The sequence below is a fragment of the Bombina bombina genome, chromosome 1, assembly GCF_027579735.1.
Source record: "Bombina bombina isolate aBomBom1 chromosome 1, aBomBom1.pri, whole genome shotgun sequence".
In the NCBI taxonomy this organism is placed as follows: Eukaryota; Metazoa; Chordata; class Amphibia; order Anura; family Bombinatoridae; genus Bombina; species Bombina bombina.
Window position 1 is genome coordinate 1,376,438,789 of NC_069499.1, and position 27,656 is coordinate 1,376,466,444.

Below are 27,656 nucleotides of genomic sequence, written 5' to 3' on the forward strand. Positions count from 1 at the left end.
TTTGGGGGTCCCACAGCCCAGTACTCTTCTTCTCCATCACTCTGTATGGCCAACCCCTGTCCCAATATTCTGTATTACCTATATAAAGAATAACACTATGGAGTAGATTTATTATGCAGGAGATAGCTTCTCTTGCTCTCTGTTCCCTCTTTCTCTTCTTTACACCCTACATTATAGCCATCTCACCTAATTTCCACCCTCTGCTACATCTTCTCCTCCTTCAAATAAATTGCTTCTTCCATTTCTTTCTTCTCTCCTTTACCACAGCTAATCACAGTCGGAGCCACTGCACAGGGAGTCACAAGTCAAAATTCCAAAGGCAACTTCTTCTGCATGTATTTAGCAGGAGCCATGGCTGTCACATTGGCCATATACATATCAGGAGGTGTCTCAGGTAAGTCAGTTATCTTATTTAAACATGAGTGGACTTGGAAATAGACACATGTATGCTTTATGGCCCACTAGAAACTGTGTCATCTCTAATGTTAGTTTACTGTACACCTTTAGTACGTGTCCTTGGAATATTACCCAGTTATACAGCCTTTAAAGGAATCAAGTAATATTATATTGAGTAATTTTTCACAATGTCACAAAAAAAGTAAAGTTAGTTAATGTGTTGTGTACACACTTGTTTGTTTTTTAAGAAGTTATGCTGTTCTTTTTTTTGTCTTGTCTATACCATGGGTCACATCTGCTAACTCCACTGCTGTCTCTTTAAGGAGCACACTTGAATCCAGCATACTCCCTTAGCTTGTGTGTCTTGGGCAAATTTCCCTGGAGAAAACTGCCCCTCTACTGTGTCATTCAGCTGGTGGGATCATTCACAGGAGCCGCAGCTGCCTATGCTTTGTATTATGGTGAGACTGGATCTCTTTCCTCTTGAAATCCTCTCAGTTTAAATTTATAGTTTAAACTTTTCATTTTAAATTAAATTATTTTGTGTTGAATAAATTGCAAAAGTGATCTTCAATAATATTTACAATAGGTCAACTGCTACATTTCATGACTGCTAGTTCTCTTTGTCATGATGGTGTCATTTATTTTCTCTAATTCCCTCATTCTCCTACCAGCCGCTCTTTTCAGCTCTTTGCTTCCCCCTCCTTGAACTTCTCATTGCCACTTCTGCTTTCAATTCCTTCATTCTATATATTTTCTTGTTTTATTCCAAAACCTTTTCCCTTGATCACATTTTGTTCTTCTGCTATATTTCTCAGTGCATTTCTTACTTTTTCTTTCTCTCTCTAATTATTTCTTTAATATCAATATTTATTCCCTGCATTCTTTCTTTCCATTTATCTGTGTCTTCTTTTGTAAATATGTTCTATAAAAATAAATAAATGAACAAAAATTGCCAACTATCTATGTACTATACATTATACCACATATCTACACATTTTCTGTAGCTTGTACATTAACCCATTTTGGTAAAAATATTTTTAATATAATACATCAAATATTACTATATTGCTGCTGCTCCTAAAAAAAGTTACTAAATAATGAAAGCAGAAAACACAAATCTTTTGTTGTCTTACTTAATCTTGAATTTCATTTAAATATCCAGAAGCTTTATTAAAGGATCATTAAAGTCAATTTTGTGTTACATATTTATAGTATATTGCACAATAAATGCTGCTAATATTATACTGTATCCTTTATGAAATTTTTAGTAATCCAAAACAATTCTTTATTCTAGTACCATACATTTCTACTGTTTCATATGAGTTTTCTACAAATCTCCCATAGTAAGCTGATCCCATTTGTACCTAAAAGATATTGTAATTGTGTATGTTATTTTCACGCACATACATTTTTGTTACGAGTCAGCGGTTTCACACGCGTATTTTGATGTGTGCAACATATACTTTTTTGACACACACCGGATTTCAGGTTCGCGTGCTTCAGCATCATAATGTGCATACTTTTTTGCACCCTTTTCTATTTTAGTTTATATATTTTTATTGAGGACGTAATGAGAAATACAATGAGTAAGAGGCAGGGCGTATTTAGGTTTTGTGCAGCCCTAGGCACTCAGAATCCAGCGTGCGTGGCTCCCTCCATTCATGTGCGGCAACTGTGAGCAGACAGGAAGGTGGACGGAAGGTAGAAAACATCACGTGACCTCGGCACGGAAATTTTTTTTAAAATGTTAGGAAAAAAAAAAAATGCAGTTGCCAACATATCAGTGCCAGTGCTGCCCCCCCCCCCCCCCAATCTGTCGCCCTAGGCACCGGCCTTATTGGCCTATGCATAAATACCCCCCTGGTAAGCAGTATATCAAATATTCACATGTACAGAAAAGGATAAAGTCCTTCTTTTTTTTTTCCTTCTTCCCCTTATTTCAATAATGTAGGTCACTTTTGGACCAGTTGGATTGTTGTAGTCTGAGTCCAGGGGTAAGGTAGAACAGAAAGAAAAATTGCATCTAAAAAGGAAATTAAAGTTGAAATAACATAAGCATTTGGGTTCTAAAGATGCACAGGCCAGAACTGGACATACTTAGAAATATATCATTCACATGGTGAATTCATATATGGGCATAATTGTATATTTTAGTCCCTTAAATCAGGATTGCAGGTCCCACTTGGTTCCTTATTGCTATCAAAGAATGGTAAAGGGAGGATATAGGGATTGTTTAGGGGTAATAGCTCCAACTAGATCTTCTGGTTTTAGTTATATGGGTGTTTGTTCTATGTGATTGGGGATTATGTGATATGTTAAAGGCATAAAGAGAAACCTTTAAATTGGCTTCCAAACTTAATATAAGCAACTATGCTTATTCTGTCTTAGCGTTATGTGGCATTCCACATAAAGATTCCGTGTATAAGTGGTTTCCAGCTGTGCAATACCTGTATATTAATGCATTTTACCAGACTTTCCTTGAAGTATAGCTCCCCTTATACTGTAGCACATAAGATGTTTCTTACTGTTATCTCCCCCGCGGCCCTGGCCGCTCGCCCCCGGGGGAGACCCCAGCATTTTATCTGCTCTGTATGCGGTAGCGGTAGAAATATAGATTAAGGAAACCCTTATTTTAATTATTATTTGGAGGAATATCATTCCAGGGGGCCCCCCACAGGAAACACTCAATTATGGGTTAGGGCATTGTAAAAACAAAAGAGTTTGCAGCGCATGCGTTACGAGGATTGTAAATCTGGAGTCTATGCATTCCAGTATATCAAAAGGAAAAAGTGTGGAATCTTACATTGCAATGCAAAAACAAGGATTATAGTACTACGTATAACATGTGAAACACATTCAGTCAAACCAACCAGAACAAACAAACTGAACTATAATAGTCATAGCTAGCTAAAAAGTGACTTTTAGCCCCAGAGCTTTATAGTTACAGTATAGCTCATTTCTATTACACTCTAGGTATAACTGTGACAAGAGAGGCCCGATAGTAAATGGAAAAAATAGTATACATAACTGCAACCCAGTTAATTCAATAAATAAGTAACATATTGTTAACTATCATTGTGAGTTCACTAAGTCTTTTATAGAAGTAAAGGTTTATCGTTGAAGTAATACAATAAAAGCGAAGGTACATTGCTTACGCTGTATCACCCCACTGGATCTGTCTGTAGAAAAAGCACGGCTCTGATGATTACTGAAAGGGGCCCCTAAAGAGGGTTGGTGATCCATGTCGGCAAGATATGGTGTCTTGAAAAAGCGTTGGCTGTTGGTATGTTCAGAAGGCGCATATTTTGTTGTGTATTCAGTGGCGCACTGAGAATCTCGATTCTTACAGTATGTTCCAGGTAACTGTCTGGAGTGTTGGCATAGACCAGGATCCGCTTTATCTTTAAGTCAGCAGCCTCCCGGGAGTCCTTCCTGAGCTCCCACAATGGTTTGGTCATCTCCAAGTTCCTTTCTGTCCACAAGGACCAGCACAGTGGTCCTTTCAGATCCGGTATCAATGAGTATGCGCCCGGTTCATAAAAGGCAATTGATGTAGTAGCTGTAATTGAGTTGATCACCTGATGATTACTCGACATTGTCAAAGGTATCATCTTAGAGTGTTTGTCTATGCTTCCCCACTCCGTTAAGTCTGACTTTGTAACAGAGTAGATTTCTTGGGCATTGTGCAGGTATATGTTGACTTTTAAATCATAGCCACAATCTTGTTTTAGTTTTGAAGGTTTTGTTGTAAGGTAATTTCTGGGCTTTATGGCATTTCTATTCTTTGAGGAAGCATATTGAACATCCTTTTCCAGTCTATGGATCATGCCAGATTTTATAGGAGCCCTCTGGGGCTGTGGCTATAGATCTGTGGGCTTAGCGGGTGTTATTCTGTCTATAAGAGTTTGTATGTCTTGTTCTGAAAGTGCTCTTTCAACCATGGATTGTAGCATGGCCTCTATTTTAGCAAGTTGAGGATCCAGGTTGTCGAGAAAATTGCTGGCCCACATGGCTGCGGGTAAATTCTGTGTCCTTGTTTACTGTACATTATACTGTTTGATGCTTTGTGCCTGTATAATAAAGTGGTGTATAAGCTTGATGTGATGATACGTATAATGGTTATGATCAGTTCTGGCTAGATACCCCGGTGTCCTGGGGGGAACGTTGCCTGTAAGATTGCCACCGCTACAGGCCTCAGTAGTCCTGTGCCGTCTCTGGGATCATGAACACAGCAATTTAGGCTCAAAGCTTGATAGTAGGTGTTAATAAATACGATACCATTCGTAATTTTGATAGATGCTGTAGGTTATCGTTAAATCTCCCTGAGCTCCAGAAGGATGAGACAGCTCAGAGCCGCTGCTTGGACACGCCCCGCCACCCTTTTCTATATTACATGACAATTATATATGATGTAGGTTTGACTTTTCAAGTGTGCTGTCTGGATGCAAGATGCACTTTTCTTGTATTAGTGATTTTTCACATTTTTAAGTTTTTTTATAGAGTTTTTTTCATAAGGGGTAAGGGTCTCCCTTTCTTCAAGAGCTCTTTTAAAGGGGATATTATCATTTAATTTTATGTTTTCCGCATTTAACTTTATTATTAGGTTTTTTTTTCAGTTATGGAGCCTTGTAATTCTTTCACTAAATCTGCCTTTGAAGCTGGGTCATTTGAACATTTTAGTACCAGTGTTGAATGTTTATATTGTTTTATGCTAAGGTATTTCCTTCAGGAATCTTATGCAATAAATGTTTTAATGCATTCAGACCATTACTACCACTGTTCTTGTGTCAAAGGGTATTATTACTCCTTCTGTTTGTTCCTTACAAGAAGAATATACTACTTTTCCTGGAATTATGAACTTCATTCAAGCAACAGTTCTGAAAAGTTGTCCATGTCTCTTTCAACTAAGTGTAAAAGGTCAATTCAGAATTTACCTTCTTTTAGTTCTTAGCCTTCTAAGGCTAATGTTTATAGTTATGAGGCTGCTATGTCCTCAGAGGGGGTGGTTTTTCTTTGTTGATCAAGAGTCTTAGGGGTAGATTTAACAAAGGTCAAGCAGACATGATTTGCATATGCTGTCAGCATTTAACATTATGACTGCTGCTTCTTAACTTCCGTTTCAGGTGGACCTGAAACGCTGGGGCTCCAAAGCAGCATCCGCTCCTTAATAAATGGAGCCCTTATTCTGATCATTTTGCTGACATCCTTTTATTTCATTTTCTGTTAAGCATATTCATTCTGTTCTTAAGGTAATTTTTCCTTTCTTACTTACTTTAGAGGTCACATGATCCTAAAGTAGATTGGGATATATCAGTTAAATCTTGTATACTGTATAATCCCTTAGTGTGTTTCTTGTCCCTTTTTCAGTTTCTGAGATTATATCCAGAAATTGGAATTAGTCAGGTATTCCTTTTATTTCTTTTCAAGGTTTAAGAATTTGTATTCTTTTCAGGCTATTATTGAGCTTTTGAAGCTAGTCTCAAAATGGTTGAGGACTGGCTATATGTTCTAGCATTCCTTTGGAAGATAGTTCTTCCTCTATAGTCCCTTTCGATAGGAAGTTTATTTCCTTCCTTAGGAGGACTTATTTGCAAGCAAGTTATTTTTTCAGTCCAATGATATCTATTGCTGATGTGGCTGTTGCTCGATCTTTCTCTTTCTGGGCAGTTTTCTTTTGATTCTGCCAGTGAGTAGCTGTTCTTTCTAGAAGCGCATTATAATTAGAATCTTGTCTGCTGACATGATTTATAATTCCAGAGTTTTATCTCTTTTTTTACAGAGGAAGATTTTATTTGGTTCTGGTTTGGATTCCCATTATGTCTACAGTGTCTGGGGTTAAGGAGCTTTTCTTCCTCCGGACTTGCAGTCCGAGGGGCTGATTTATTAAGTGATAGCGGATCATGTCTGCCCGACATCTCTGAATGCCGACAGCATACACTGTTGGCTTCTAACATTGCACAAGTAGTTCTGGTGAACTGCTTGTGCAATGCCGCCCCCTTCAGATTTGCCGCTAGCAGGGGGTGTCAATGAACCCGATCATATTTGATCTCGCTGATTGCTGTACGCCACCTCAGAGGAGGCGTACGAGTTAAGGAGCAGCGGTCTTAAGACCGCTGCTTCTTAACTCCTGTTTCCGGCAAACCTGAAGGCTTGTGCGGAAACAGCTGCATTAGGCAGCATTCGGACGATAATAAATTGTCCCCCCCAATATATATTTTAAGCACATATTTGTGTTTTGTCCCTTTTATTGGAACAGGGCTCAGAAATCTTTTTTTCCGCCTAGTATCAGAGTTCTTCTGGTTCCATCTGGAACATTGTACACTAGATTTTCTTTGCATACATGTTTTGTAGATGACCCATTTATATAGCCCATCTGGGAGTGTATAGTTTTGCTTATTTTTTAATAACTGCTGATTTTCAGACTCCTAACCAAGCCCCAAAGTGTCAGATGTATACGCTTGTTTACAGACTCTTGCTGGCTTCTGTTTATGTTATCTGTCTTTTCATATTCAGGGAAGGGGGAACATATTTTACCAGTCCCTTTCACTGGGTGTCTCAGTCTAACCTCTTCAACAGTGCTAAACTGGGAGCTTCTAAGTAAGTTTTTAAAGGGTTTATACTGGATTTTTAGGTCAATATCTGTGCATATTCTTCTTTATAGTAGTGTCTATTACATGCAGTTATATGAAAACTAGTGTATACTGCCCCTTTAATCGTTCAGTGCCTTTTATTGGATTTGAGCACTTTACCCTCTGCTGGAAAGCTAGGTACCAGACCATTTTATTTGCTCCGGCGAATGCTGACAGGGTCAATGCACATTGGTTGAATTTGAACAGACCTAAGCAGTTTAAGATCCAATCCCTCATCCAAGTTTGCATGTAGGTGCAGCCCTCAATCTAGAGGCTTTGGTAGAGGGAAGGTTACTGTTTTTCAGGAAGCTTGGTTTTAGTCTGTTCAGATTCCTTGAATTCTTATTATAGTCTCAAGGATATCGAATAAAGGTTTTAGATCAAGGCCTCCCAAGGGAGGTTTTTTTTTCTGTTCTATGCTCCTAGGAACTCTGTGGGCTCAGGTAGATGGGAATTCCATCCTATTCATTGTTCTATAAGTAGAAAGGAAGTTTCAGATCTATTCTGATCTAGAAACTTTGAACAGATTTCTCAATCTCCTACTTTAAAAATGGCAACTATTTAGACTTTTCTGTGAGGTAAGTTTATAACCTCAAAAGATTTTAAGGATGCTTACATTTATGTTCTTAGTTCTAGGAACATCATCGGTTTCTGCTTTTTTGGACGAGCTTTTTCAGTTTGTAGCTCTTCCGTTTGATCTGGCAACAGCTCTCAGTATATTCTCTAAGGTACTGTAATCAGTTCCAGGGTATTGCAGTGTTTCCTGGCTTGGATAATATCTTGGTTTAAGTTCCATCTTTCCATTCAGCAGTATTTCTCTTCTGTAGACTGTTGTTGTTTCTTGGTTGGAAAGTCATTTTTCCAAACAGTTTACTGGTTCCTCAGAAAAAGGTTGCTTTTATGGGGGTTTTATAGATTCAGTTTCTATGAGACTTTCTTTGACAGAGCAAAGATGGTTGAATCTGGGGTTTGCCTGTTAGAAACTTCGGTCTCTGTTTTTTTCCTTCAGTTGCTATCTGCTTGGAGGTGTCAGGTCTCATGTTATTGGCCTTGGTTCCTGTTCCGTTTGCTTCCATATGAGTCCTCTTCAGCTTTGTATCTTTTTCCAATGATACAGGGATCTTATCTCTGAGGTCTCATTTACATTCCAGAACAAGTATGTTTCTCCAACATAGGTGTGTCCGGTCCACGGCGTCATCCTTACTTGTGGGATATTCTCTTCCCCAACAGGAAATGGCAAAGAGCCCAGCAAAGCTGGTCACATGATCCCTCCTAGGCTCCGCCTACCCCAGTCATTCTCTTTGCCGTTGTACAGGCAACATCTCCACGGAGATGGCTTAGAGTTTTTTAGTGTTTAACTGTAGTTTTTCATTATTCAATCAAGAGTTTGTTATTTTCAAATAGTGCTGGTACGTACTATTTACTCAGAAACAGAAAAGAGATGAAGAATTCTGTTTGTATGAGGAAAATGATTTTAGCAACCGTAACTAAAATCCATGGCTGTTCCACACAGGACTGTTGAGAGCAATTAACTTCAGTTGGGGGAACAGAGTGCAGTCTCTTACTGCTTGAGGTATGACACATTCTAACAAGACGATGTAATGCTGGAAGCTGTCATTTTCCCTATGGGATCCGGTAAGCCATGTTTATTACGATTGTAAATAAGGGCTTCACAAGGGCTTATTTAAACTGTAGACTTTTTCTGGGCTAAATCGATTGATTATTAACACATATTTAGCCTTGAGGAATCATTTTATCTGGGTATTTTGATATAATAATATCGGCAGGCACTGTTTTAGACACCTTATTCTTTAGGGGCTTTCCCAAAGCATAGGCAGAGTCTCATTTTCGCGCCGGTGTTGCGCACTTGTTTTTGAGAGGCATGGCATGCAGTCGCATGTGAGAGGAGCTCTGATACTTATAAAAGACTTCTGAAGGCGTCATTTGGTATCGTATTCCCCTTTGGGTTTGGTTGGGTCTCAGCAAAGCAGATACCAGGGACTGTAAAGGGGTTTAAAGCTTAAAACGGCTCCGGTTCCGTTATTTTAAGGGTTAAAGCTTCCAAAATTGGTGTGCAATATTTTCAAAGCTTTAAGACGCTGTGGTGAAAATTTGGTGAATTTTGAACAATTCCTTCATGTTTTTTCGCAATTGCAGTAATAAAGTGTGTTCAGTTTAAAATTTAAAGTGACAGTAACGGTTTTATTTTAAAACGTTTTTTGTACTTTCTGATCAAGTTTATGCCTGTTTAACATGTCTGAGCTACCAGATAGACTGTGTTCTGAATGTGGGGAAGCCAGAATTCCTATTCATTTAAATAAATGTGATTTATGTGATAATGACAATGATGCCCAAGATGATTCCTCAAGTGAGGGGAGTAAGCATGGTACTGCATCATTCCCTCCTTCGTCTACACGAGTCTTGCCCACTCAGGAGGCCCCTAGTACATCTAGCGCGCCAATACTCCTTACTATGCAACAATTAACGGCTGTAATGGATAATTCTGTCAAAAACATTTTAGCCAAAATGAACCCTTGTCAGCGTAAGCGTGGCTGCTCTGTTTTAGTTACTGAAGAGCATGACGACGCTGATATTAATATCTCTGAAGGGCCCCTAACCCAATCTGAGGGGGCCAGGGAGGTTTTGTCTGAGGGAGAAATTACTGATTTAGGGAACATTTCTCAGCAGGCTGAATCTGATGTGATTACATTTAAATTTAAATTGGAACATCTCCGCATTTTGCTTAAGGAGGTATTATCCACTCTGGATGATTGTGAAAATTTAGTCATCCCAGAGAAACTATGTAAAATGGACAAGTTCTTAGAGGTGCCGGGGCTCCCAGAAGCTTTTCCTATACCCAAGCGGGTGGCGGACATTGTTAATAAAGAATGGGAAAGGCCCGGTATTCCTTTCGTCCCTCCCCCCCATATTTAAAAAATTGTTTCCTATGGTCGACCCTAGAAAGGACTTATGGCAGTCAGTCCCCAAGGTCGAGGGAGCGGTTTCTACTTTAAACAAACGCACCACTATTCCCATAGAGGATAGTTGTGCTTTCAAAGATCCTATGGATAAAAAATTAGAAGGTTTGCTTAAAAAGATGTTTGTTCAGCAGGGTTACCTTCTACAACCCATTTCATGCATTGTCCCTGTCACTACTGCCGCATATTTCTGGTTTGATGAACTGCTTAAGGTGCTCGATAGTGACTCTCCTCCTTATGAGGAGATTATGGACAGAATCAATGCTCTCAAATTGGCTAATTCTTTCACTCTAGACGCCTCTTTGCAATTGGCTAAGTTAGCGGCTAAGAACTCTGGGTTTGCTATTGTGGCGCGCAGAGCGCTTTGGTTGAAATCTTGGTCGGCTGATGCGTCTTCCAAGAACAAGCTACTAAACATTCCTTTCAAGGGGAAAACGTTGTTTGGTCCTGACTTGAAAGAGATTATCTCTGATATCACTGGGGGTAAGGGCCACGCCCTTCCTCAGGATCGGCCTTTCAAGGCAAAAAATAGACCTAATTTTCGTCCCTTTCGTAAAAACGGACCAGCCCAAGGTGCTACGTCCTCTAAGCAAGAGGGTAATACTTCTCAGGCCAAGCCAGCTTGGAGACCAATGCAAGGCTGGAACAAGGGAAAGCAGGCCAAGAAACCTGCCACTGCTACCAAGACAGCATGAAATATTGGCCCCCGATCCGGGACCGGATCTGGTGGGGGGCAGACTCTCTCTCTTCGCTCAGGCTTGGGCAAGAGATGTTCTGGATCCTTGGGCGCTAGAAATAGTCTCCCAGGGTTATCTTCTGGAATTCAAGGGACTTCCCCCAAGGGGGAGGTTCCACAGGTCGCAGTTGTCTTCAGACCACATAAAAAGACAGGCGTTCTTACATTGTGTAGAAGACCTGTTAAAAATGGGAGTGATTCATCCTGTTCCATTAAGAGAACAAGGGATGGGGTTCTACTCCAATCTGTTCATAGTTCCCAAAAAAGAGGGAACGTTCAGACCAATCCTAGATCTCAAGATCTTAAACAAATTTCTCAAGGTCCCATCGTTCAAGATGGAAACCATTCGAACTATCCTTCCTTCCATCCAGGAAGGTCAATTCATGACCACGGTGGATTTAAAGGATGCGTATCTACATATTCCTATCCACAAGGAACATCATCGGTTCCTAAGGTTTGCATTCCTGGACAAACATTACCAGTTCGTGGCGCTTCCTTTCGGATTAGCCACTGCTCCAAGGATTTTCACAAAGGTACTAGGGTCCCTTCTAGCGGTGCTAAGACCAAGGGGCATTGCAGTAGTACCTTACCTGGACGACATTCTGATTCAAGCGTCGTCCCTTCCTCAAGCAAAGGCTCACACGGACATTGTCCTGGCCTTTCTCAGATCTCACGGCTGGAAAGTGAACGTGGAAAAGAGTTCTCTATCCCCGTCAACAAGGGTTCCCTTCTTGGGAACAATTATAGACTCCTTAGAAATGAGGATCTTTCTAACAGAGGCCAGAAAAACAAAGCTTCTGGACTCTTGTCGGATACTTCATTCCGTTCCTCTTCCTTCCATAGCTCAGTGCATGGAAGTGATCGGGTTGATGGTGGCGGCGATGGACATAGTTCCTTTTGCGCGCATTCATCTAAGACCATTACAACTGTGCATGCTCAGTCAGTGGAATGGGGACTATACAGACTTGTCTCCGAAGATACAAGTAAATCAGAGGACCAGAGACTCACTCCGTTGGTGGCTGTCCCTGGACAATCTGTCTCAAGGGATGATGTTCCACAGACCAGAGTGGGTCATTGTCACGACCGACGCCAGTCTGATAGGCTGGGGCGCGGTCTGGGGATCCCTGAAAGCTCAGGGTCTTTGGTCTCGGGAAGAATCTCTTCTACCGATAAATATTCTGGAACTGAGAGCGATATTCAATGCGCTCCAGGCCTGGCCCCAGCTTGCGAGGACCAGGTTCATTCGGTTTCAATCAGACAACATGACGACTGTTGCGTACATCAACCATCAGGGGGGAACAAGGAGTTCCCTAGCGATGGAAGAAGTAACCAAAATTATTCTTTGGGCGGAGTCTCACTCCTGCCACCTGTCTGCTATCCACATCCCAGGAGTGGAAAATTGGGAAGCGGATTTTCTGAGTCGTCAGACATTGCATCCGGGGGAGTGGGAACTCCATCCGGAAATCTTTGCCCAAGTCACTCACCTGTGGGGCATTCCAGACATGGATCTGATGGCCTCTCGTCAGAACTTCAAAGTTCCTTGCTACGGGGCCAGATCCAGGGATCCCAAGGCGGCTCTAGTGGATGCACTAGTAGCACCTTGGACCTTCAAACTAGCTTATGTGTTCCCGCCATTTCCTCTCATCCCCAGGCTGATAGCCAGGATCAAGCAGGAGAGGGCGTCGGTGATCTTGATAGCTCCTGCGTGGCCACGCAGGACTTGGTATGCAGATCTGGTGAATATGTCATCGGCTCCACCTTGGAAGCTACCTTTGAGACGAGACCTTCTTGTTCAGGGTCCGTTCGAACATCCGAATCTGGTTTCACTCCAGCTGACTGCGTGGAGATTGAACGCTTGATTTTATCGAAGCGAGGATTCTCAGATTCTGTGATCGATACTCTTGTTCAGGCCAGAAAGCCTGTGACTAGAAAGATTTACCACAAAATTTGGAAAAAATATATCTGTTGGTGTGAATCTAAAGGATTCCCTTGGGACAAGGTTAAGATTCCTAGGATTCTATCCTTCCTTCAAGAAGGATTGGAAAAAGGATTATCGGCAAGTTCCCTGAAGGGACAGATTTCTGCCTTGTCGGTATTACTTCACAAAAAGCTGGCAGCTGTGCCAGATGTTCAAGCCTTTGTTCAGGCTCTGGTTAGAATCAAGCCTGTTTACAAACCTTTGACTCCTCCTTGGAGTCTCAATTTAGTTCTTTCAGTTCTTCAGGGGGTTCCGTTTGAACCCTTACATTCCGTTGATATTAAGTTATTATCTTGGAAAGTTTTGTTTTTAGTTGCGATTTCTTCTGCTAGAAGAGTCTCAGAATTATCTGCTCTGCAGTGTTCTCCTCCTTATCTGGTGTTCCATGCAGATAAGGTGGTTTTACGTACTAAACCTGGTTTTCTTCCAAAAGTTGTTTCTAACAAAAACATTAACCAGGAGATTATCGTACCTTCTCTGTGTCCAAAACCAGTTTCAAAGAAGGAACGTTTGTTGCACAATTTGGATGTTGTTCGCGCTCTAAAATTCTATTTAGATGCTACAAAGGATTTTAGACAAACATCTTCCTTGTTTGTTGTTTATTCAGGTAAAAGGAGAGGTCAAAAAGCAACTTCTACCTCTCTCTCTTTTTGGATTAAAAGCATCATCAGATTGGCTTACGAGACTGCCGGACGGCAGCCTCCCGAAAGAATCACAGCTCATTCCACTAGGGCTGTGGCTTCCACATGGGCCTTCAAGAACGAGGCTTCTGTTGATCAGATATGTAGGGCAGCGACTTGGTCTTCACTGCACACTTTTACCAAATTTTACAAGTTTGATACTTTTGCTTCTTCTGAGGCTATTTTTGGGAGAAAGGTTTTGCAAGCCGTGGTGCCTTCCATTTAGGTGACCTGATTTGCTCCCTCCCTTCATCCGTGTCCTAAAGCTTTGGTATTGGTTCCCACAAGTAAGGATGACGCCGTGGACCGGACACACCTATGTTGGAGAAAACAGAATTTATGTTTACCTGATAAATTTCTTTCTCCAACGGTGTGTCCGGTCCACGGCCCGCCCTGGTTTTTTTAATCAGGTCTGATATTTTATTTTCTTTAACTACAGTCACCACGGTACCATATGGTTTCTCCTATGCAAATATTCCTCCTTAACGTCGGTCGAATGACTGGGGTAGGCGGAGCCTAGGAGGGATCATGTGACCAGCTTTGCTGGGCTCTTTGCCATTTCCTGTTGGGGAAGAGAATATCCCACAAGTAAGGATGACGCCGTGGACCGGACACACCGTTGGAGAAAGAAATTTATCAGGTAAACATAAATTCTGTTTTCTGTCTTGGTAGATGAGCTATTAGCACTTTATGCAGGTGGCTGCTTTTGTCTGTAATCTCTACAAATGCAAGTTTCTTTTCAGGGTGGGGGGGCCATCTGGAGGTCTCAGAAGGCATAATTAATGTGTGGTTTCCTCATGAGATGAAGTTACCTGTTGATGTTAAAACAAGTTGTCCTTTATTGAAAAGGATTTTTTTTTTCTGTTTTAGATTAGACTGTGTTACATCTGTAACATTATTATTATGATCAGGTATTTGTAGAGCGCCAACAGATTCCGCAGCGCTAACTTATGTCAATGATCAGAAGGGAACTTACAGTTCCCTAGTTATGAGGATAGTATCTCTATTTCTTTCCTGGGCAGAAGCGTATTGCTGTCTGATTTCTGCTGTTCACATTACAGCATTGTATAAATGGAAAGCAGTTTTTTCTCAGTCTTCAGTTCTTCCATCTGGAAAAGTGGTCTCTTCATCTGGTTATGTTCTATCAGATAATAGATCTTTGGGGTCGCCCAGAGAAAGTTCTGATGGCTTCCTGGTTGAATTTCAATTTTCCCAGGAATTGTGTTTGTGGATGCTCTGGTCTTTTATTCCAGGGTGATTGCCAAGATTTGTCAGGAAGAGCTTTGGCGATTCGGTTTTGCTCTGGCTTGTTCCTGCAGTATTTGGTATGCAGATCTGGTTCTGTTTTCCAGTTTCTCTCCTTGGCTGCTTCTTTTGTATCCAGACCTTCTATTTTAAGGTCCTTCTTTCTATCCACATTCTAGTTCTTTTGGCTTGATGGTATGGAGAAAGGAAAGTTTCTGAACTATTTGTTCAGTTATTGGGGTAGATTTATCAAGCAGCGGATGCTGCAACCTGGAGCGGCGGTCGTAAAACCGCTGCTCCTTAACTCATCTGCCACCTCTGAGGAGGCGGACAGCAATCATTCCGATCAGAGATGATCGGGATGATTGAAACTCCCCACTAGCCGCCGATTGGCTGCGAATGTGCAGGGGGGCGGCTTTGCACAAGCATTTCACCAGAAATGCTTGTGCAATGATAAATGCCAACAGCGTATGCAGTCGGCATTTATCAATATCGGGCGGACATTATCCGCTACGGCGGATCATGTCTGCCCGACATTCGATAAATCTACCCCATTGAGTTTCTAATACAGGCTTGTAAGTCTGTGACTTGGTGAATTGTTTATTATTCAGAATGGTCTCTTCATGTTTTGAATTCTGTTAGAGCTTCGAAGTGATATGTTGACACTACTAAGGTTTTCAGGCAAACTTTTAGTTTGTTTGTTCCTTTTTCTGGTTCTAAGAAGTTCAGAGAATTTCTGCAGTTTTTTTGGCTTCTTGATTGAAGCTTTTGATTGATATAGTTTTCTTGGAGGCAGCTCAGCCTCCTTTTAGATGACTTTGTTTTGTTTTGTTTTTTTCAGACCAGTTACCATTTCTTGTGTTTTTAGAATGTTTTATCAGTGGACCAATTTTTTCAGGCATTTGGTCTTCTTTGCATTTTTTTCTACCATTTTTGTTCTTGTGTCTTCTGAGACAGCCTTTTCAGGCAGTTGTCTCAGGTTGATTTATTTTTACCTGTTGGTTATTTCTTTCATGTAATTGGCAAGAGTCCATGAGCTAGTGACGTATGGGATATATAATCCTACCAAGAGGAGCAAAGTTTCCCAAACCTCAAAATGCCTATAAATACACCCCTCACCACACCCACAATTCAGTTTTACAAACTTTGCCTCTCCATGGAGGTGGTAAAGTAAGTTTGTGCTTGATTTTCTTCTGTGATATGCGCTTCTCAGCATTTTGAAGCCTGATTCCTCTCAGAGTACAGTGTTTGTCAGAGGGATGTGAAGGGACTATTACCTATTGATTCTATGGTTTTCCTCACGGAAAATCTTTTTATAGGTTCTCTGTTATTGGTCGTAGAGATTCATCTCCTACCTCCCTTTTCAGATCGACGATATACTCTCATATTCCATTCCCTCTACTGATACTTTTTCAGTACTGGTTTGGCTATCTGCTATATGTGGATGGGTGTCTTTCGGTAAGTATGTTTTCATTACTTAAGACACTCTCAGCCATGGTTTGTTACTTTATGTATTAATATAAAGTTTTAAATATATGTATTGTATTGTATTGTATGTATTTGCCATGAGTCAGGTTTATGTATATCTCCTTTTGCAGACTATCAGTTTCAAAATTCGGAAACATATTTAGAAAGTTCTTACCTGGGGTATAGTCTTTTCTTCAAATTGACTGTTTTTTTCATTGAATTTCGTGGGCAAAATTAGGCTCGCGAGGTCGCAAAATGCTGTTATTTATTGAGTCATTTTTGGCTCTAGAATTTTTTTGGCGCGAAGGTACGTTCGGTGGCGCAAATTCGTCATTTCTGGCGTCTTAGTTGACGCCAGGTTTCCTTGCACAAGGTTGCGTCTGCCATGACGTGAGTTGTGTCATTTCCGGATGTTGTTAGTGCCAAAAAAATGTATTTTGCGTTGTGCGTCATACTTGGTGCCAAATAATTTAGTTATTTAAACCCCACTTCCTATATGCCTCTTGCCTTTTTTATGCTCAGAGGGCTATGCTGTTTGCATTTTTTTCCCTTTCCTGAAATATGTTGTTTTTTTCTCTTACATTTGCAAGATGTCTCAATCTGATCCTGTCTCAGAAACAACTGTTGGAACCCTGCTGCCTGATAACAGTTCTACTAAAGCTAAGTGTATCTGTTGTAAGTTAGCGGAGATTATTTCTCCAGCTGTAGTATGTAACAGTTGTCATGATAAGCTTTTACATGCAGAGAATGTATCCATCAGTACTAGTACAATGACTGTTGTTCCTTCAACATCTAATGTACATGATAACCCTGTGAATATAAAAGATTTTATTGCTGATGCGATTCAGAAGGCTTTGTCTGCTATTCTGCCTTCTAATAAACGTAAAAGGTCCTTTAAAACTTCTCATAAAGTTGATGAATTTTCAAATGACCGACAACATACTGAATTATCCTCCTCTGATGAGGATCTATCTGATTCAGAAGATCCTACCTCAGATATTGACACTGACAAATCTACTTATCTCTTTAAGATGGAGTATATACGTTCCTTGTTAAAAGAGGTGTTGATTACTTTGGATATTGAGGAATCTAGTCCTCTTGATACTAAAACTAGTAAACGTTTAAATTCTGTTTATAAACCTCCTGTGGTTACTCCAGAGGTTTTTCAAGTTACTGATGCTATTTCTGATATGATTTCAAAGGAATGGGATAGGCCTGGTACTTCTTTTATTCCATCTTCTAGGTTTAAAAAGTTGTATCCTTTGCCAGCAGCTAGATTGGAGTTTTGGGAAAAAATCCCCAAAGTTGATGGGGCTATTTCTACTCTTGCCAAACGTACTACTATTCCTATGGAAGATAGTACTTCTTTTAAGGATCCTTTACATAGAAAACTTGAATCTTATCTAAGGAAAGCTTATTTATTTTCTGGCTATATTCTTAGGCCTGCTATATCTATGGCTGATGTTGCAGCTGCATCAACATTTTGGTTGGAAAGCTTAGCGCAGCAGGAAACAGATCCTGATTTGTCTAGCATTGTTCGCTTGCTTCAACAGGCTAATCATTTTATCTGTGATGCTATTTTTGACATCATCAAAATTGATGTTAAATCTATGTCTTTAGCTATTTTAGATAGAAGAGCTTTGTGGTTCAAATATTGGAATGCTGACATGGTATCTAAGTCTAGATTACTATCTCTTTCTTTCCAAGGTAACAATTTATTTGGTTCTCAGTTGGATTCAATTATTTCAACTGTCACTGGGAGAAGGGAGTTTTTTTGCCTCAGGATAAAAGATCTAAGGGTAAATCTAAAGTTTCTAATCGTTTTCATTCTTTTCAACAGAATAAGGAACAGAAAGCCAATACTTCCCCCAAAGAATCTGGTTCCAATTGGAAACCTTCAGCAAGTTGGAATAAATCCAAGCCTTTTAAGAAACCAAAGCCAGCCCCCAAGTCTTCATGAAGGTGTGGCCCTCATTCCAGCTCAGCTGGTGGGGGGCAGATTACAATTTTTCCAAAACATTTGGGCAGATTCTGTCCAAAATCAGTGCATTCAGAGTATTGTCTCTCAAGGGATTCAGAGTAAGACCTCCTGTGAGAAGATTTTTTCTTTCACATATTCCAGCAAATCCAATGAAGGCTCAGGCTTTTCTGAAGTGTGTTTCAGATCTAGAGCTTTCAGGGGTAATCATACCAGTTCCGTTTTCAGGAACAGGGTCTGGGGTTTTATTCAAATCTATTCATTGTCCCATGGAAAGAAAATACATTCAGGCCAGTTCTGGATCTGAAAATTTTGAATCCTTTTGTAAGAGTGCCAACTTTAAAAATAGTGACTATAAGGACTATTCTGCCTTTTGTTCAGCAAGGTCATTCTATGTCCACAATAGACTTACAGGATGCATATCTTCATATTCCGACTCAAGAATTTTTTCGAAGGTTCTCGGTGCCCTACTCTCTGTAATTAGAGAACAGGGTAATGCAGTGTTTGCTTATTTTTACGATATCTTGGTACTAGCTCAGTCTTTATATTCTGCCGAATCTCACATGAATCAACTAGTGTTGTTTCTTCAAAGACATGGTTGGAGGATCAATTTACTGAAAAGTTCCTTGATTCCTCAGACAAGGGTCACCTTTTTAGGTTTCCAGATAGATTCAGTGTCCATGACTCTGTCTCTAACATACACAAGATGAATGAAATTGGTTTAGCTTGTCGAAACCTTCAGTCTCAATCATTCCCTTCAGTGGCTATGTGCATGGAAGTTTTAGGTCTCATGACTGCAGCATCGGACACGATCCCCTTTGCTCGTTTTCATATGAGACCTCTTCAGCTTTGTATGCTGAATCAATGGTACAGGGATTATACAAGGATATTACAATTAATATCCTTAAATCCCAATGTTTGACTCTCTCTGACTTGGTGGTTAGATCACCATTGTATTGTTCAAGGGACTTCTTTTGTTCGTCCAACCTGGACTGTAATCACAACAGATGCAAGTCTTTCAGGTTGGGGAGCTGTCTGTGGATCTCTGACAGCACAAGGGGTTTGGAAATCTCAAGAGGCGAGGTTACCAATCAATATTTTAGAACTCCGTGCTATTTTCAGGGCTCTTCAGGTTTGGCCTCTGTTGAAGAGAGAACCATTTATTAGTTTTCAGACAGACAATATCACAACTGTGGCATATGTCAATCATCAGCGATTACAGCCAGCGAGCCAAAACGCGTCAGTGGGTCACTGGGAATGTCCCAATACTTTCCAACCTAAGCTGAATATGATAACATCTAAACTGCTGTTCAAGAAATAAAAGCAAGTTTTGTTTTAAACCGCATAACCGTGATGGTGCTTCATTTTTGTGGTTGAAGAATCATCAGGGTGGGACTCACAGTCCCCTAGCTATGAAAGAAGTATCTTGAATACTTTCTTGGGTGGAATCCAGCTCTTGTCTAATTTCTGCGGTACATATCCCAGGTGTAGACAATTGGGAAGCGGATTATCTCAGCTGTCAGACTTTACATCCGGGGGAGTGGTCTCTCCATCCAGATGTGTTTTTTCAGATTGTTCAGATATGGGGTCTTCCAGAAATAGATCTGATGACTTCTCATCTAAACAAGAAACTCATCGGTGGATGCGTTAGCAGTTCCTTGGTTTTACCAACCTGTTTATATCTTCCCGCCTCTAGTTCTTCTTCCAAGAGTGATCTCCAAGATCATCATGGAACAATCATTTGTGTTTCTGGTAGGACCAGCATGGCCTCACAGGTTCTGGTATGCGGATCTTGTCCGGATGTCCAGTTGCCAACCTTGGCCACTTCCTTTAAGATCAGACCTTCTGTCTCAAGGACCATTTTTCCATCAGGATCTTAAATCGTTAAATTTGAAGGTATGGAAATTGAACGCTTAGTGCTTAGTCATAGAAGTTTCTCTGACTCAGTGACTGATACTATGCTACAGGCTCGTAAATCTGTTTCTAGGAAGATTTATTATCAAGTTTGGAAGACATATTACATGGTGTTCTTTTCATAAATTCTCTTGGCATTCTTTTAGAATTCCTAGAATTTTACAGTTTCTTCAGGATGGTTTGGATAAAGGTTTGTCTGCAAGTTCCTTGAAGGGACAAATCTCTGCTCTTTCTGTTTTATTTCACAGAAAGATTGCTAAGCTTCCTGATATTCACTGTTTTGTACAGGCTTTGGTCTGTATCAAGCCTGTCATTAAATCAATCTCTCCTCCTTGGAGTCTTAATTTGGTTTTGGAAAACTAGTGACTATACATTGTCACCACTTAAGGGGGCGCAATATTAACAGATATTATTAGTTCTGCTACATAAAATAACCATCTGTTAATTTGGTTTTGAAGACTTCACAGGCTCCTCCTTTTGAGCCTATGCATTCTTTGGATATTAAACTACTTTCTTGGAAAGTGTTGATCCTTTTGGCTATCTCTTCTGCTAGAAGAGTTTCCGAATTATCTGTTCTTTCTTGTGATCTCCTTTTCTGATTTTCCATCAAGATAAAGCAGTTTTGCGGACTTCATTTAAATTTTTACCTAAAGTTGTGAATTCTAACAACATTAATAGGGAAATTGTTGTTCCCTCTTTGTGTCCTAATCCTAAGAATTCTTTGGAGAGATCCTTACATTCTCTGGATGTTGTAAGAGCTTTGAAATATTATGTTGAAGCTACTAAAGATTTCAGGAAGACTTCTATTCTATTTGTTGTCTTTTCTGGTTCTAGGAAAGGCCAGAAAGCTTCTGCCATTTCCTTGGCATCTTGGTTAAAGCTTTTGATTCATCAGGCTTATTTTGAGTCGGGTCAGGCTCCACCTCAGAGAATCACAGTTCATTCTACTAGATCAGTCTCCACTTCGTGGGCTTTTAAGAATGAAGCTTCAGTTGATCAGATTTGCAAAGCAGCAACTTGGTCTTCTTTGCATATATTTACTAAATTCTACCGTTTTGATGTATTTGCCTCTTCGGAAGCAGTTTTTGGTAGAAAAGTTCTTCAGGCAGCTGTTTTAGTTTGATTCCTCTGCTTATGTTTTAAGTTTTTCTTTTCAATTATGAGAAAAACTTATTTTTTTGGATGTGGATTTAATTTTTTTAGCGGAAAATGGCTGTTTTTATTTGTATCCCTCCCTCCCTAGTGACTCTTCTGTGGAGTACCACATCTTGGGTATTACTATCCCATACGTCACTAGCTCATGGACTCTTGCCAATTACATTAAAGAAAACATAATTTATGTAAGAACTTACCTGATACATTCATTTCTTTCCTTTTGGCAAGAGTCCATGAGATCCACCCTTTTTATGGTGGTTATGTTTTTTTGTGTAAAGCACAATTATATTTCCAGTTCCTTTTTTGATGCTTTTTACTCCTTTTTCTATCACCCCACTACTTGGCTATTCGTTAAACTGAGTTGTGGGTGTGGTGAGGGGTGTATTTATAGGCATTTTGAGGTTTGGGAAAGTTTGCCTCTCCTGGTAGGATTGTATATTCCCATACGTCACTAGCTCATGGACTCTTACCAATATGAAAGAAATGAATTTATCAGGTAAGTTCTTACATAAATTATGTTTTTTTATTGCATTTTTTAGGCTCTATTAGGGTTGTGCGTTTAGTTTCTCAATTAAAAAATATGCTTTTTAAGATTCCACTCTTTTTTGTTATTACTTGTGGACTCCACAGCTTGGGTATCAGTTCTCAGGAGTAATGGATCGTGGATTCTCACCACCTGTATTAAAGAAAACCTAATTTATGTTTACCTGCTAAATTAATTTCTTTCAAGATGGTGAGTCCACAAGATCCCACTCTTTTTTTCTGGGTTTTTTTGTTTTTTTTTTTGCAAACATTGTTTTCTCCTGCTATTACTTTTACTTCCTCTTTGTGCTCGGCTATAATTAAGACTGAGGTACTGAGGAGGTGGGAGGGGTTTATATAGTTCTGGGGGTTTGGGAATATTTGTCTCCTCCTAGTGGTAGGGAAGTGGAATCCCCAGGAGTAATAAACCTGCAAGTGCAAAATTGCACAAGATTTACATACAAAATAAATGTTTTAAAATAATTTTAAAATTGGTAACACTTATAAACCACCTGAAACCCCTGGTGAGTATATATTTGTTATCACCCTTGATTGTGGCAAATTAGGACTAGCTGTAAATGAGTTTGTGTTATAACCATGTAGCCGTCACCATTTTGCAAAATTATTAGGTTACAGATTTGAACTGCAAAATCAGAGGTATTTTACAGCAAATGCAGGAAAAATAAATGATGATTGTATATTCCAATGTTGCTTTGTTTTTATCAGTTACATTAATGTATGTAATAAATTTTAATTTATGTAAGTAATAGAACAACGGCTTTTAAAAATACAATGTACCATTTTGTCCCATCCTCTGACTACTTTCTCTATAAAAGGACAGCAAACACCTTAAAATACATTTTTCTTGTCTTGATACAAAATAGCATATCAGCCAAGCCTAAATAATTTTAAATCAAACTAACATCCTGTTTGCTGCAACTATTTTATTTTAACTATTCTTCTTGCCATTGGCTCACAGCTAGCTCCCAGAATTCCTGTTCCTGTTGACTTTAAAGGGACATGAAACCCATTTTTTTTTTCTTTCATGATTTAGAAAGAGCATGTCATTTTAAACAACTTTCTAATTTACTTCTATTATCTAATTTGCTTCATTCTCTTGATATCACTTGCTGAAAAGCATATCTAGATATGATCAGTAGCTGCTGATTGGTTGCTGCACATAGAGGCCTTGTGTGATTGGCTCACACATGTGCATTGCTATTTCTTCAACAAAGGATATCTAAAGAATTGAGCAAATTAGATAATAGAAGTAAATTGGAAAGTTGTTTAAAATTGCATGCCCTATCAGAATCATGAAAGTTTAATTTTGACTAGACTGTCCCTTTAACTGTATGTCTAAACCTATTGCAGGGGTTAAACACAGTTATATACAAGCAATAGTGCAAAAATAAAATGTTTTAACACATCATACTAAGCAGCTAATCCAATCCCTGGTAATTTCCCAATTTGACTACTGTAATAACCTACTAACTAACCTTCCTCTCTCTCATCTCTCCTCCCTTCAATCCATCCAAAAATGCCTCTGCCACGCTAATCCACCTTTCCTGACGCTCTGTATCTGCTGCACTCCACTGGATCCCCATTCACAGCAAAATTAAATTCAAAATTCTCACCCTGACCTACACAGCCCTTACCAACACTCCCCACTAACTGTCCTCACTAATCAACATATATACTCCAGCCCACCCCCTAAGACCGAACAATGACCTGCTCCTTGCATCTTCTATTATCACCACTTCCCATGCTATTGACTTCTACTCACCCTATTATATTTCTCCACTTGAATTTTTCCCTCCCCCGCCCTATCTGATATCACCCTATTCACCTATCTCTGTCTTTGTTTGCTGATTTAGATGCCATCCAGAATTACACTGGTGGGAATCTTACAGTCTTTGGACCTAGAGAGACAGCTTCAATTTTCTGTTCTTACCCAGCATCATACTTAAGCATCAGCAATGGCTTCCTAGATCAGGTTGGTTTAAATGCTAGAATACTCTAGTCAGTCACTGTTGTATCAAAATGTACTTGCATAAAAAAAATATTGCTGCTTATAGATTTGAGGGCATATGCCCTTTGCAACTAGACATGGAGTATTCCTTGTCAGCTCCCACATAGCCAAAATAATTTAACAGAATAAGCTTGCAAGCAACTTCATGCATTCCACAATTTAAAGGGCCATAATACCCAAATGTTTAAACACTTGAAAGTGATGCAGCATAGCTGTAAAAAGCTGACTAGAAAATATCTCCTGAACATCTCTATGTAAAAAAGAAAGATATTTTACCTCAAAAGTTCCTCAGTAGCCACCTCCCATTGTAAAGGATTTCTAAGCAGCATATTAGTGTGTCTGTCCTGGGACAGCTGAAAGGATGAGCCTTGTGAACTCTCATATTATTTCACCAATCAGGAAAAGGAAGCTTACTATGAAATCTCATGAGAGTTAAGTCAAATCTCATGAGATCACAGTAAAAGAGTTCATGACCTCAGCACTGCTGATGCTGATTGGCTGCTGTTCATTTCTTCATTTTTTTTTTATTTTTACCTGCAGCTGGGAGCAGGTGAAGTATAACTTTTTACACAGAACTTACTCTGCTGAGCTGAGGAGATTGTGATGTAAAATATCTTCCTTTTTTACATAGTGATGCTCAGGTGATATTTTCCTGTCAGCTTTTTACAGTTATACTGCATCAGTTTCAAGTGATTTAGCATCTGAGTATTATGTCCCTTTAACGATTTTCAAATTGTGATGCACACTTATATTATACAATTAAAACTGAGGGTTTTAGTCATAAACTCTTAATCAATATAAATTTGCAGTGACAATGACAGATACAATAAGGCATTTGACATGAATTGCAAAAGTGCATAAAACAAAACATTTTGGGTACCACTGTAAGAAGTCAACTGTAGTGTTCCTCTTTCTTATGACTTCTCTGCAGTGCTATATCTGGGTATAAATTAGCTGATTTAAATGCACAACTAAGTCAAAACGAAACTATTATGATTCAGCATTTTTTTTTTGTTTCATTTTTTCTTAGGCTTTATTGAGCAATAAAGAAGAAAAAAAAAGAAAACGTGAACAATAATACATATTACAGATACAATTACATTACATTTGAACGTAGCAAGATTCAATCAACTGTTCTGCACAAATTAGATGTATCCAGCCTAATAAGCCAATCCTTTTACAATTTAATGCGACTTAAAGGGATATGAAACCCCCCAAAAATGATTTTGTGATTCAGACAGAGCAAACCATTTTAGAAAACTTTTCCAATTTACTTCTATTTTTAAAGAAATACCTAGGTAGGCATCTGTAGCCCCATATGGCAGGAAATAGTGCAGTGCTGCCATCTAGTGTTCTTGCAAATAGATAACATTCTCGCAAAACTGCTGCCATATAGAGCTCCAGAAATAGGCCGACTCCTAAACGTCCCTGCTTTCCACAAAAGATACCAAGAGAACAAAGAAAAATTGATATTTGAAGTAAATTAGAAAGTTGTTTAAAATCGTATGCTCTAGCTGAATCATGAAAGAAAACGTTTTGGGATTCATATCCCTTTAAAGAAAAATAAAGGGAGAAGAAAGAAATTGATCAGTCATACAACAGTGTCATCGAAATCAGAGTACAGATCTATACGGAAAATAATGTAAACAATTAGTTGATATTTCATCTCATATCCTAGGCCTAATATTTCAATTTATTTTTAATGTACGTCTCCCAAATAAAAAGTAATTCTAAGAAGAACTCTCACCTTATTTTCAAGTAATGTTATTCCTCCAACTGTATAATACAGCAAATGATTTTAAACAACTTTCCAATTCACTTCTATTATCTAATTTGCCTCACTCTCTTAGTATCCTTTGCTGAAAAGCATACCTAGATAGGTTCACAAGCAGCACTACTACTACTGGGAGTTAGCTGATTGGTGGCTGCACATATACGTCTCTTGTCTTATCCCTTGTGTTCAGCTACCTCCCAGTAGTGCATTGCTGCTTCTTCGACAAATTATACCAAGAGATGTGAACTTGAATTCTTATCTTGTTTCTTGCTCACCTATTGAGCTTTAGTACATATGCATCACAATGATCATAATTGTTTTTTTTTATTTAAAGGGACACTCCGGTTTTATAAATTTTTCATGATTCAGATAGAGCATGTAATTTTAAACAACTTTCCAATTTACTTCCATTAAAAAAATGTGCACAGTCTTTTATATTTACACTTTTTTTGAGTCACCAGCTCCTACTGAGCATGTGCAAGAGCTCAGACTATACGTATATGCATTTGTGATTGGCTGATTGCTATCACATGGTACAGGGGGAGTGGAAATATACATAACTTTGAAATGTGTTAGAAAAGAATCTACTACTCATTTGAAATTCAGAGTAAATGCTATTGTATTGTCTTGTTATCTTGCATTTGTTGATTATGCAAATCTGCTGTGTTTACTGGTCCTTTAAATCCATATTATCTTCAAGCTTCTATCAGAATTTGATGCATCGGATATTCTTCACACAGGTGATGGGTACTGCCATGCTGATGATGGGCATTCTGGCTATTCTGGACTCTCAAAACAAACCGGTGCCTAAGGGTCTAGAACCAATTGTAGTGGGCATGTTGGTATTTTCTATTGGTCTGTCGATGGGCGCTAATTGTGGATATCCCATAAATCCAACACGTGACTTAGGGCCAAGGCTGTTTACCTATGTGGCTGGATGGGGAGCAGATGTCTTCAGGTTAGTTGTGATATCAAGCAAAGGCGTTTTGAAGCTAAAGGCTGACACTCTAGAGGCAATGAAAGTTCATACTTCAATGGACTAAAGATATATAGTCAAATGTCAGATAATTTGGTTGGTATATAAGGTGGTGTCAAAATGTGATTCTAATTTGTCTTGAATTTGTTTAAAGTGTCAGTAAGCCTTAATATAAAGAATGTGGCATAACAGATACCTTCCCAAATAGTGAGTTTTTACAGACACTCCACTTCAGAATGTGTTTCTTTAATAATATATTTCTTATTTCAAAGAAGCACTTTAAACATCCTGCACGACTTCCAACCCCAGCAACATTTTTTTCTTTTCTTATTAGATTGATAAGACTGTACGGCCTCTGCTATTGAGTGTATGAATGTGCTTGCAAATCCGGTTAATAGAACGATCGTGCGTCTGATTAACCATAATGCCTTGTCATTCAAATTAGAAAAAAAAGTAACTGTAGGGCAGCCATGCCGAATTTACCTTGGATTAAAAATTATATTATGAAAAAACAAACAAATTCTGCAGTGGGGTATCATGGGTAAGTACATATTATGGGACAAATCTTTATACATACGTTAACTTTTCCTTTAAGTTTCCTACTAGAGGTCAGCTCTACCCAGAGCAGAATATAATATACATTTTTAGATCAGGAAGGCAGACAATTTATAGAATAATATGTCTAATATGTGTAAATTAGTATTAAAATATGGTGTGACCAGTATAATAAATATATTTTCACATTTCCCCTTATCAATATGGCTTATGAAGTTTAGGATGCCCTTATTTGTTACAGAAGGTATTGTAAATTAACCAGATACTAGAATGTGTAATATCTAAACTCTTCTCCTTTACAGGGCTGGTAATTACTGGTGGTGGGTTCCTGTGGTTGCCCCTTGTGTGGGGGCTGTTCTTGGCTCACTTCTGTACCAGGTCTTTGTGCAAATTCATCACCCTGTAAAAGAGAGCGAAAATGAGCAAGGGAAAGAGACAATATCTCAGCCTGAGAACAGAAAAGAAATTCCAGTGTATACAATAGACCTAGACAACTCTCTGTGTCATCGTTTATGAGAAGAACTGCAAGACAACTGGATTCTGTTCATATAAAAATATAGACCCATTGGTGCGCTAAAACTTTGGTTAGAGATTATTCTACAGAACGTTAAAGAGACACTCTAGTCAAAATTAAACTTTCA

The 27,656-nt window shown here is 39.2% G+C and overlaps 1 protein-coding gene across 1 annotated transcript; it reads left to right on the plus strand.

Annotated features, from left to right (window-relative positions):
* Window positions 1–246: 246 nt before the first annotated feature.
* On the plus strand, window positions 247–27,656 carry AQP10 (aquaporin 10; the record flags this gene model as incomplete). The annotated part of the gene is made up of 5 exons (XM_053719779.1): window positions 247–394; window positions 720–857; window positions 23,556–23,674; window positions 26,225–26,442; window positions 27,318–27,656. Coding segments are annotated over 5 exons (837 nt in total), but the record flags the coding sequence as incomplete, so codon positions are not given.